Source organism: Lutjanus erythropterus, chromosome 13, assembly GCF_056507025.1.
Source record: "Lutjanus erythropterus isolate fLutEry1 chromosome 13, fLutEry1.hap2, whole genome shotgun sequence".
Lineage (NCBI taxonomy): Eukaryota > Metazoa > Chordata > Actinopteri > Lutjaniformes > Lutjanidae > Lutjanus > Lutjanus erythropterus.
This window is the reverse complement of record NC_139329.1, coordinates 32,358,692-32,371,555: the sequence shown is the minus strand read 5'-3', so window position 1 is coordinate 32,371,555 and position 12,864 is coordinate 32,358,692. Positions and strand designations below refer to the sequence as shown.

The following is a 12,864-nucleotide window of genomic DNA, read 5'->3' as shown; positions in this document are numbered from 1 at the left end:
ATACTTTAAAAGTAAAAAGCCAAACTCTGTTGAAACGGCTGAGTTGGTGTAACACCGTGGTCGGCAACCTGCTGCTCCAGTCACATGCATCTCAATTGTCCCTCTCTCTGATGCTTTGATTATATGGAAGTAAGTTGTTTTCTTCAACATTTTAATTTATTAAACTTATATTTCCTCAGCTCATTTTATAGTTGTGGTTGTGGCTCCAGATTTTTTTTTTTTTTTTGGGCAGGAAAGGCTGCCGACCCATTAGAAGAAGCTCAAATTGCTTTAAGCTTTTGTATTTTGTCGTGCTCCACTGGCATTAATTTTCTGATCTGAATGTTATTTTTGGTTGCCTTACGTTTTATTTACAAATTCAAAGCACTGATGGACAGATAGTTCTTTGTACCTGCCAAACGGCTGCCAGCAAACATGACATGCATTTGCATAAGTGCAAATTTCAGTTGGCTAAAAGCCTTTTCCGTCAAGTGTCTATCCCTTGTCATCTGTTATTCACACACCAACACCACCGTCTGTTTAATTATAAGATCCTTATTGCCTCTTTACTTCCAAAAACATCTCATTAACATCTCTAATTGTTAACATTGATGCGTGTCACAACACCAGACAGACACCGTCCGTCCTTTTTCCAGGAAACATTTATTCGATCAAGAGACAGGATCGCATCTTCCCATAAACAGGTCAGTTAAATATTAACAAATTTACAGTCATGAGGAATGTAATAAAAAAAACAAAAACAAACAAATGCTCGCCTTAAAAAACCCCAACCCAGGGACCCCGACCCAGGACAATGTCGACCACGGTGGTGCTGGAACACGACTCAAATCCACGTCCAGCTCCGTTGTTACATGCGCTTCAATTCAGTGCTTCACAGTTCGTCTTTGTCTGTTTGTTTTGTCTGTGAGGGGGGAAAATTAAAAAAAAAAAAAGGCATTAAGAAACAGCCAGAAGATTAAATACAGAATTCTTTTAACACTTAAGATGCCACAACATGTTCAGCGTTCTCACCGTTTCATCATCGTCTTCATCATCCATAATTTCCTCTTTATCCTCAGAGTCGTCCTCTTTATCTTCAGAATCCTCCTCTGCTGGCTCCTCCTCTGGCTCTTCTTCAATCTGTACAACAGTCACAGCATTTTTAACATAACACACCCACAATGTTCAACCATCGCTGAGCAAACACACAAAAAAAATGACAAAAAGGGTAACCTGACAGAAGTATGGCTGATTGAAATGTTAACAGAGAAAATACAACAAAAACAGGAAAATGGAACCATCTCTGATGCAAAAACAGTTTAATGAAGTCAGATAAGAATGTGCTCACTGGCTGCGGAAGAGGAGATATGATTCGACACATGCACACTGAAACTGAGAACATTTTCTATGCAAATGTTTCTAAATTAATACAGTACGTGGCAGCTGACAGAGACTTGCCTGTTCGTCCAGGTCTATGTTCATGCTTAGTCGGAGCATGCGCTCTATCCTGTCCCCATAAGCCTTGGTGTCAGCCAGCTGGTAGCCTGAGCGCAGCGTGGCCGTCTCAAACAGAACCACAGCCAGATCTGATGCAGTCTGGTCCTCAGCATCAGCCTGAAAAACATCAAGAAAGCAAACTGTTCAGCTGTCTGCTCCAACTGGATATTTTGCTTAAAAAAATATTCACTGAAATCATTTACACATTGTCATATTAATGCTGATTATTGCTGACATTATTACTTTTGGTAAAGTCTGTGGAAGTCTGATTTAAACTTAGAATTTGCACCATCTTCCCGACTCAGAGACATTTAGCATATGGGCATAAACTTGAGATGTCTCTTCTTAGTGATGTTTTATTTCATGTCTTCGTCTTTGTCCTCACAGCAGATCATCTGCTCACTGGCAGACCAGGCATCGCCCAACCCGCTATGTCTCTGCAGATTTGGTTTGTCATAGGCTTTATTTAATGCCGGAGGCCCTTCCAGATACAACCCTCCCCATTTATCCAGGCTTGGGACTGCCAATTTGGAAATGCACTGGCCTGTGCAACCCCAGTGGTCTTGGAGCAAACTGGGGTGCAGTGTCCTGCCCAAGGATGCACTGACATGGGGCCCGGGGGAGGTGGGGATCATACTGCCTACCCTGCAATCCCCTCTACCACCTGAGCCACAGCTCCCCCCGCCCCCCCCCCCCCCCCCCCCCCCCCCCCCCCATTTCTTGCCTTCTTTTAATGTTTAATATTATATTTTAATATTTTGGTATTCAGTTACTTTTATTTGGTTTCTTTTGGACAGCCCTTTCAGCGCTATGCTTGGCAGGTTATGTAAATAAAATGTATTATTGATTTATAACCTGAATGCCTTTTTTTCCTTATGAATTATATAAACCACTGCTGCCTGAGCACGAATAACACAAACAGTAGCCAACAATTTCGCCTTCTGACAAGTCTAGACTGAACTTTGCATACATAATGTACGATTGTAAGAGTCAGTGGCGGTTAATAATCCTTGCAAACTCAACTCCAACTTTCAGTTTTTCCACACCATAATTTAGCCCCTTTATTCTTAATTTAACAACACTAATCACCCCCACTGTGAGCTACTGCTGCAAAAGTGAAGCTTTTCATGTCACGTCATGGTTCATTTTACATTAACAATGCAGCAATATGTCTTCAGATGTTTAATAAAGTTAAAAAAAAGTACTGTTGAAATATTTCCCCACAACACAGGACATTTAATATGTTCACTAATTTTCCAGGACTGGAAAACAATAACCTCATTAAAATGGTACAAATACATTGCAGTGACAGTGGTCAGACTCACATTGACTCTGTCAAGCATCTTCTTGATGAGGGGATGTTTGGGGTTGATTTCTAATGTTTTCTTCTGGCTGGCATAATAACTGAGGAAGAGAGAAGAGGCAATGCAGTCAGGCAGGCCACAGCATGGTCTTCATTTGCATTTTACAACCGTGATAATGAGCATCAAGATTGCTGCAAAGCACAGGAACGTTACTCACTTTGTGGAAATGTCTTTTCCTGTCTGGTAAGCCTGTGCCTTCATGATCCTCTCCATGTTTCCTGACCAGCCGTACTGACTGGCAACCAGAGCGCAGGGTGAATTGGTGAGCCTCTGAGAGAGGACAGCCTTCTCAATCTGCAGGAGAGACAGCATCGTGTCAATAATGACTGCTGGAATAGATGCAACTGAGCAGCTGAAGACAGACAGTATCAACTCTGTGGCTGGTGTTTATTTCCCATGTCATGAATATTAAAAAATGACTGGCGCTCTACCTTTTCCTTCAGGGCCTTGTCCTTCAGCCAAGTGGTGAGAGGCTCGTACTCCTTCTCCAGGGCCTCCCTCTTCTCCTTAGCCTTTTCACTCTCGTCAAATTTGACTCCCTCCTTTGCCACGTTCTGGAAGCGCTTTCCATCAAACTCGGGCAGTGCCTGGATGCAGTACTCATCCACTGGCTCTGTCAGGTAGATCACCTCGTACCCCTTCTTCAGCAGCCGCTCCACGAAGGGAGAAGACTCAGCCTGCAGAGCGCAAACATGACAGACAATCAATATTAGGCTATTTCATACAACTTGAAAAACTTTAACACAACTGAGTATTTCACATGACCAAACAATGCGAATATGTCCACTCACCTCCTTCCTGCTGGTACCGGCCATAAAGTAGATCTTGTCCTGCTTCTCCTTCATGCGCTCCACATACTCCTCCAGACTGGCCAGTTTTGTGTCGCTGTTGGAGGTCTGGAAGCGCAGCAGTTTGGCCAGACGGGTCCTGTTGGAGTGATCCTCAATGACACCCAGCTTGATGTTGGTTCCAAACTCCTTCCAGAACTTGTCGTTGTACTGCTCCTCTGCAATCTTCTTGATCATGTCCAAAGTCTTACGCACCAGCTTCTTGCGAATAACCTGAACAAGGAGAACAGCTTTACTTTAGGTTTATTATTAATTTGTCCTGACCATTGTTCTTACTTTATAACTTTGGCATCCATCTCTCTTTGAGTCATGTTTTGAAACGCGCTATATGACAGGATAGCTTTCCTACTTGTTTATCAATAATATTTTGCCTCTGATTAGAAAGTCTTCATAGAGTCTGTATAACCAAGACACAACTAAAACTCTTTCCTCATAGGGCAAGTATTACCAGGGAACCTCATGCGATTTAGAAAATACAACCCCACATCTGTGTGGTGCATTCACTGTCTGCATTTTACCATAATTTACTGATATTATCGCCTGGATATGATGTCAAGCCTCTGCCATCATCAACATTTCAGAAGTGGAACATCTGCTCTCCAGCAGCCACATTAATAATATAATTTGTACTTGTTTTGCCCACTTTCTGCATGTTTTACAAGCAAAAATAGACATTTGCAACTCATTTCGATCAAGAAACAGATGCTTTGCTTCAGTACTTGAATATGACAACCTTTTGTTGCTCCCAACCATCATCATTCATTTTATACATCAATTTATCTCACAGCACAGCTGTTGACGACATATGTGCAGCGATCAAATTTCATGCCAATTCTGTTGTCTGACAAAAGAAAACAGATGTATGAAATATGGTAGAAAATTTGTGGGGGAGTTTTTACTTTTTACCAATTACAGACATGGCAAATTTCCATGTTTTAAAGATGACAGATGATCTCTGCATCTCTTACAAATTACAAGAATTCCCAAGGTAATACTAGTCCTGTACAAATAGAGCTTCAGTGATGAATAAAATGTTAAAATACAAAAGCTCAAGAGTCATTTGGGGATAAATGAAAAATAACTGGCATCTGGATGCTATTGTATTCATGTTAGATGTGAAGCTCACCTTGAGCAGTTTGTGTTGCTGCAGAGTCTCTCTGGATACGTTCAGAGGAAGGTCATCAGAGTCAACCTAGCACAAAAAAAAAAAAAAAAAAATCCTTCAATCACAGTAGGTTTTAGGTTTTATCTGAACAAACACTGAACAGCCCATATTAGCACATGACTGTGTCTCCATTAGCGTTAGAAAAATCACTCACCACTCCCTTGATGAAGTTCAGGTATTTGGGCATCATGTCGTTGAAGTCATCTGTGATGAAAACTCTCCTCACAAACAGCTGTGACAAAAGAGATGTTAATTTAGAAACTGAGGTCATAGAACTCCAAAATATCATCCAATAACAATATATTTACTTCAACTGTACACTACTTGTGCAACATACCTTGATGTAGTCGTTCTTTTTGGAGCCGTACTCGTCAAACAGGCCGCGGGGAGCTGAAGTGGGCACAAACAGGATGGACTTGAAGGTAACCTCACCCTCAGCCATGAAGTGGATGTGAGCCAGAGGGTCATCGCTGTCCTGTTAGAGAGAAACATGGTGTGAATTAGTCAAGTTAAAACCTCACGAGCCTGCGAGGAAGGCACACACTGTTGCATGAAGTGCTGCTGTAAAGGTGCCTACCTTAGAGAAGGTTTTGTAGAAAGCCTTGTACTCATCCTCCTCAACCTCCTTAGCTGGTCGCTGCCAGATGGGCTTGATATCGTTCATCAGTTCCCAGTCCCACACAGTCTTCTCAACCTACAACAAACACAACAACACATTTGCAAAAATGGCCCAAAAATATTCATTTTACCAACAATCAGACCAAAGACTGTAGGCCTTATAGACCAAATAAAATAGCACAAATAATATTTTTTACAGTCTCTCTTATCATTATTTAAAGTAAAAATGTTATTAAAAATTGCAACTTTTCTGGAGGTTTCAACAAATTAATTTTAAGGCCGTTTTAAGGCAATGATAAATGCAATTTAAGACACATTTCACGACCATACGGGCAAATAAAAATGCAAAGGATATGAAGAAAAATCTGTGTCCTAGAATTACAACATTCAACTGAACATTACTACACAGAACTGTGTGCATGCGAGTCATAGCACTTCATAACCAATGTTAACTTTTGACCTGTCAAAATTTATTTTCAGTCTTAAAATTGAGATTATTTTAATTTAATGTTGTGAAATCCCTGATATAGGTCGATAAGTTTCCAAGCTTTTCCACAGCTTGAGATCTTTAATTCCTGAATGCATATTATTTTTGGAGAAAAAAAAAATCACTCTTGTTACTCTATGAATAAAAAATATTGCAATTATTTAAAAAAGATAAATTTGATAGTTATCACAATATTCATTTTGTCCACCCCTCTATGAACTTCCTACCTTCTTTGTCTTTGGCTTGTCTTTGTCCTCCTCCTCTTCCTCGACCTCTGCCTCGTCTTCAGCAGCCTCCTTCTCTGGTTCCTCTGCTGCCTCAGCATCTTCATCAATGGGCTCTTCAACTGTCTCAGTCTGGCATGTTGAGCGGAAGGAATGATGCAACGGCCATTTGTTAATTTCCATATTTAACAGTTTCGTTATACAACTCGTACTGGGATCAAGTTTGAGTCACAGTGAGGAAGGAAGTGTGTTAAGAAATCACCTTGCTGGCCCAAACGTAGATTGGGAAGTTGATGAACTGAGAGTATTTTCTGACGAGGTTTTTGATGGTCTCCAGCTCCAGATAGTCTGAGGCCTCTTCTTTCAGGACCAGTCTGAGGTTGGAAGATTATAGAGTAGACTTAATTACAAAGTGAATACTATTCTAACATTTGAGAGTTAAGTCGTAACAGAAACAGTGTTCAAGGTCCACTTGTGTAGGTGTTAGAGAAGAATGAAAAGTGTGAAGAACATTAAGCCTACAGTAACAGCTGTTGAGCATAGCACTATAAAAGAAGCTAAAATGGATAGGTGATCTTAAGGTGAAAAAAAACAAAATGTAAACCCACGTGATGGTGGTTCCTCTGCCCAGGGTGTCCCCACGGGGGTCCTCAATGACAGAGAACTGATTCGAGTCAGACTCCCAGATGTGCTGAGTGTCATTGTTGTGTTTGGACGTCACGATGACTTTGTCGGCGACGAGGAAAGCAGAGTAGAAACCCACACCGAACTGGCCAATCAGCTCTGAGGTCGACTGTCCCTCAGACTGCATCTCTGTCATCTTGTTGAGGAACTCGCTGGTGCCAGATTTTGCGATTGTGCCCAAGTTCTTCACCAGCTCCTCTTTGGTCATTCCGACACCGGTGTCAGTGATGTGGAGCATGTTCTTCTCCTTATCAGACTGGGGAAAGGACCCATACAGTAGAGTTACCAACAGAGCAAGGACATGTGAATAAAGACTGCAACATACAGTAAATGTAACCCCCTCCCCTCCTCTATTTCTTGTGCATACTTTTATTTTGATTGTCAGCTCTTCATTGGAGGCCATTGCTTCCTCATTGGTCAGAGACAACAGGCGGATCTTATCCAGGGCATCTGAGGCATTGGAGATGAGCTCCCTGAGGAAGATCTGGAAAAGATAAACAGTCATTTGATCATTAGTTCAGCCCTTCCTAAAGATATCTGCCAGTCATATCATCACTGGTGGCACCAGGACTGGGCTTATGCTGCTTAAGCTCTGAATTTTTACTGCTCATCATGTATGGAAATATTATGTACTAAACCCAGATCATGGCTGCACAGGAATCAATGCGTTTTAAACTGATAGGCTGGACAGGCCCTCCCTCCAAGGGCAAGCTCTCATGTCCTGATAATCAGGCCACTAAAACAACAAAGTAAACACAACTTGGGACAGCCATGTTTACTCCCAACTAAATTGTTAAAGCTTTAAAAAAAATATTCACTCCAGTTGGTAACTTACTCACAATATTCTACTCACAGTTGGCAACAAGTTTAGTGTGTGGGTGCACTGTGCATCTACATGAATGTGCAGACTGATTACAAAATATATATAAAAAAAACTATATAAAAGCTAATCCTGGATGTTACAATATGTCTGAAAGCTGAACGATGTATTGAAAACCACGTTATCCCTGATAATGGTGACCATATTGATACCAAAGTGTTACAGTTGGCACAGGCCACAGTTATCCTGCCCAGTCTGAGCCAAATCACCAACCCCACTGACTCACCTCAAACAATAAGTTCTGCAGGTGTATCTTAATGCATGTTAACCAGTTTGTTCATTCTGTGGCAGCTGATACAATTGATCATTTCAAATAGAGAGTGGCTGGAATGTTTGTTAAAACTGGATACCACACATCTTGGTTAATGCTAATGTTACTTTTTCCAAGGTGCTCTGTTGTGGCTTTTTGTGTCCACAGGCAGAAAATTGTTTTACTCTTCTTGCATTAATTTGTGGCATTATCTGTTGTTTTAGACTATATTAAATTGTAAAGATGTACCAAAATGACCAGGGAGACTATGTGAGATGGAAAAAGTTGTTTTTGACAGTTACTGTCTGAAGTAAAAGTTCATAAGGCAACACTTCTATTGCACTATTCATCGATTGACACTTGACCTCTGACTCATTCAAAGACTTCAGGGCTAAATCCTCAATCTGCTGCTACATATCATACAAGTAAATCCATAGATATCACTTAGCAAAACTGATTATTGTACCTTAAAATCTAATTTATGCTTGCTTACCTCCTTGTTCTTGTAGAGGGAGTTGATAATCAGCTTCATCATACGGTTGACTTCAGCCTGAAAGGCATGTTTTTCTGATTTTTCTCTAATTTCCTTGATCTGAGCTGCATTCAATCCATCCAGCTGGATAGCCTCCTCCTCTCTGAGGACAGACAGATGAACACATACACACTCAGGTGAGAACAGGGACATGCACAACAAATCACAGCAGTCAATAAACAACATGCAAATCCGTTCTCCCCTCCAGGGAGACACACACGATTCCCCAGTCTTAAAGTCTTAATGAGGGACGTGCAATAAACCTCTGAGCTTTGCCACCACTACAATTGAGACTGGCTATGAGCGTTTGTGTGCACAAGCTTGGTCAGGTTGACCTTGTGCTGTTAACTTAAGGTTTAGTCGACCTTTCCTGATAGGAATAAGTTCACTCAACATCAGGGACAATATGAAAAGATATTCAAAGCGACACCCACCTCTGCACCACTTCATCATCTGTTCTGGAGCCATCTCTGCTTTTACCAAGGTCCTCTTCTACTGTCCCATCGACGTCAAGTTCATCCTCTGCCTTTACAGAAGCTGTCAAGGGACAAAAAGTGGTTAAATTACAACAAATCCTACATGACTGCAAGTGTCTTTAGGGAAGGAAATGTTCAGCGTTTAAGACGATTTAATTTAGGATGAAGCTCGGCGAAGAGGTGCTCAAAATCACCATATAAGTAAGGTGTGGTATTAGGTAGTCTTTTTCTTTACCAGGATGTTTTTACATGTATCTACGCAACATTAACGGGTTTTCATGGTGATGTTAGCTAGCTTCAGATAGCTTTAATAGCAGTGTTCTTGCTAGAAACTTCTGGAAAGGCAATTAAGAATAACGGATAGTGTTGCTCCTAGAAATGTGTTGAAGCTACATCAATCATGCTGCCAACATTACGACATTAGCTAAATTAAGCCCGAAAACTATGCAAATATATGAGGACTGTGGTCATGAATGAGCAGAAGCAAGTTAACGCTAGCTTACTGGCTAACGTTAGCTAAAATGTTAGCTAGTAAAAAGTGAGACGAGATAACATATATTTTTGCTACTCACCAAAGGCTAAGAGTGCAAAGAGAAGCCCTATCGCCCAGACTCGTTTCATTTTGAGATACCGCTGGACTGACGGTGTGTATCTTCAGCTCCTGAAACAAAAGCCGGGGAGCTCAGAGCACGGAGCAGCGCCTTTACAAGACAGACTGACAGGCTACGCTCCCACCAAAAGAGCCCACTCTCTTAAACCCGTGACAACCGACCAATCGCTGCGCACCACGCACATACTTCGCCCAATCACAGCGCAGACTTCTGTACATGTTGCCCAATCAGATTCGTCAACATAAGTCAATACCCCAAAATCGTGGCTGGACACCATTGGCCGACAATGAATAATCAGCACGTCCCTTTTCTGAAATTCACCTCTAAATGTGGCGAAAAATCTCAGTCACCACATCAGTTAAAGTTTGATTTTCTGATGTAATGTCACAACCATGACGCTTGATGACACCGAAGATAAGAACGTGTTTGTTTATGGCTCTATTGTCACTGACTGTATCGTAAACGTGTCTTTTTCAGTCTATGTTAGCCTACATTTATTATGTTTGGCTACATATGGGCATATAGGTATAGTAGTGAAATGATCTGCGCTGCATTTCCTATAAAGATGAGAAGCTACTGCACTTAGTATGAATGAATGAATGAATGGAGTTCACATGTGCACCACTACTCTTTGTCCACGAGGTGTCACTGTTCAGTCAGTGAGTAAAAAATGCAAATGATGGCAAACTCTTTTTTTTCCCTAAATACACAGTCTGATCTATGTGTGAAAAACTGAGATTGTGTCATACTGGCATCAAAAATGAATGGATGAGTAACATTATCATACAATTGTGCAGATTATACTGCTGCTTCCCCAGACTGTCTAATGGGTGTTTACCGGTTGTAAAGTATAGGTTACAGGTGTCAAATAGCACTTATAGTGGGGGTGGGGTGTGTGTGTGTGATATTAAGTGCATGGATGAGTGTGTGTGTGAGAGAGAGTGAGAGAGAGCTACTGGGCTGACCTCTGTACACTGACATTTTCTGTACATACAGCTTATAAGTATTATATTGCTCTACCTCCTGATACTTTGCACAGTTTGCAAAATTTGCACAGCAGCAGTCTAATTAAACTTTGCATTGTCTTAGGAACTTTTGTCTTTTCCCTGTCTTTTTCTTTCCAATATCGCACAATTTTTGCACAATCTTGCTCTGCCGCTACATTTTCCCTGAAGATAGTAGAGGTAGAAATCAGTGCTTATAACCATGGCTGTATGAAGTTTGATTGAACACAATGTCAGCTGCTAGAAAACAGTTTTCATCCATTATATAACCAAGTATAATATTTCCACAACTAGAAGACAAGCCTTTAAATATCACAGACAGTTTCCACCAAAAAAAGAACAAAACACATGGAGGAAAGTTTAGCAACAACAAGGTCAAAACACTAATGGTAGATCAAAACTAGGAGATACTTGGTCAAAAGTTAAAACACTTATGGCTAATCAAAAGTATGAGAAACTTGGTCAAAAGTGATGTGCTAAATATGTCAAAATCTTGACTTAAAATGTTGTAATTTTCTTTAAAAAAATAAACCTTTTGATGATTTTTTTCATTATTGTGACTTAGACAATCAGATGGAGAATTGATGAGCTACTAAGACTGCTCTGAGTCATGATTAGACTTTCTACATCAAATTTATGAGACAGATTTTGTCATAAATTTTGACTGATCAAGACAAAAGTGAGATATAAGCCAGAATAGTGAGACACTCAGTCAAATTATGTACTTTTCAAGTCAAATTAAAAATGAGATATTAAATCAATTAGAACCAGTAATCTCAAGTGTACCATAAAAGCCTGAGTTATGACAAAGCACTCCATAATTTAAATTTACTATGAGGAAAGATGAAATGAAAATACTCAGGGAAATACAAATTTATGACATAGTGACGGCTGATTAATCTGTTGGCTGATTTTCTGACATTTTTAAATAACTGGCATCAGCTGATGCCTGCAGTCACAAGGCTGATAAACAAAAAATGCCTGCAGACACATCTGAACACATCAAGTTAATTTCCTGCTGTAACACTTGACTAATTTTTCTCATTCATCATCATTTCTAAATGTGAACAAGTTCTCTCATCTTAAATGACAACAAATCTGATCTAAAACCATTACTGCCTATTGTCAAATATATATTATGTGATAAGAAATAAAATAATTAAAAAATCCATCTAAAACAATATGCTGCTAGCTAAGGTCACCATGTACAGTATAATACAGACAGAGATTTTCAATTACTGTGCCATGGCCAACTGGTGGGCTTTAGAGCGCCATCTGGTGGCCAGCAGAAGTAGTGATACTGTCAAATGTGAGATTAAAATAAGTTTTTGGTGGGAAGTAGTTTAAAAAGTTATTTTTACATTTATAACTAAATGTGCTCAAGAATTCACATAAATACGTTTGAATGCCACCTGGTTATCTAAGCTAGTATATATCTCTAAGTCACAATTATGAAACAGTAAGTTAAAATCTCGATTTTAAATGTTGTAATTTTGTTTTAAAAAAATCAAACTTTTGAAGAATTATCTTATTATTAAGATTATTATTTTTTTAATTTTTATGATAGTTATGATATACTACTTTCTAATAATACTTTCTGATACAAAAATTAACTACTTAGTCAGAATGATGAGTTTTTCAGTCAAACTTTGTGCTTTTTAAGTCAAAATTATGAGATATTGGAGAAATAAGAGAAATCCCTGCTGGCCTGTACAGTAGCACTAAATCAGTGGTGTAAGAAGTATTCAGATCTTTATATAAGTAAAATAATTTAGCAATAATAGTATTAATATTACCATATTACAAGTTAAAGCATTCAAATTACTTATTTAAAGGGATAGTTCACCCAAAAATAGAAATCTACAAGTATACTTGTAATAACATTTGTATTCTTAAATGACATTTCTAGTATGCCAAAGTATGCTACTTTTTTTTTTTTACATGGGTATACAGTAGAATACAATGGAAATATTCAAATAAAGTACAAGTAACTCAAAATGTAATTGTGAAAAATGGAAAAGAAAAGGTAAATATAAATAAATATATATATATAAAATACATTTAAAAATAATGAAAATAAAATAAAAACAAAACAAAACCACCACTCCACCACTGATCTCTATACTAGCGGATCATTTTCTGTACTATGCATATTTTATAATACATGTATCTGGTAACTCATCGCGGGGACACCCGGAAGAGACTGAACTACAGTCGCACCGGCCTCTGATTGGCTGGTTGGCCG

The 12,864-nt window shown here is 39.5% G+C and overlaps 1 protein-coding gene across 1 annotated transcript; it reads right to left on the bottom strand.

The window, feature by feature from the left end:
• Window positions 1-623: 623 nt before the first annotated feature.
• Window positions 624-9,735, bottom strand: hsp90b1 (heat shock protein 90, beta (grp94), member 1). The gene is made up of 18 exons (XM_084733580.1): window positions 9,577-9,735; window positions 8,963-9,065; window positions 8,490-8,631; window positions 7,234-7,350; window positions 6,791-7,122; window positions 6,445-6,556; window positions 6,186-6,314; window positions 5,431-5,547; window positions 5,191-5,328; window positions 5,008-5,085; window positions 4,815-4,880; window positions 3,632-3,901; window positions 3,272-3,517; window positions 2,998-3,134; window positions 2,802-2,880; window positions 1,438-1,593; window positions 1,012-1,119; window positions 624-901 (listed from the first exon to the last, which is right to left on the bottom strand). Exons 1-18 carry the CDS (start codon window positions 9,623-9,625, stop codon window positions 872-874), a joined length of 2,409 nt encoding a protein of 802 aa, XP_084589706.1. The 5' UTR covers window positions 9,626-9,735; the 3' UTR covers window positions 624-871.
• Window positions 9,736-12,864: the final 3,129 nt, after the last annotated feature.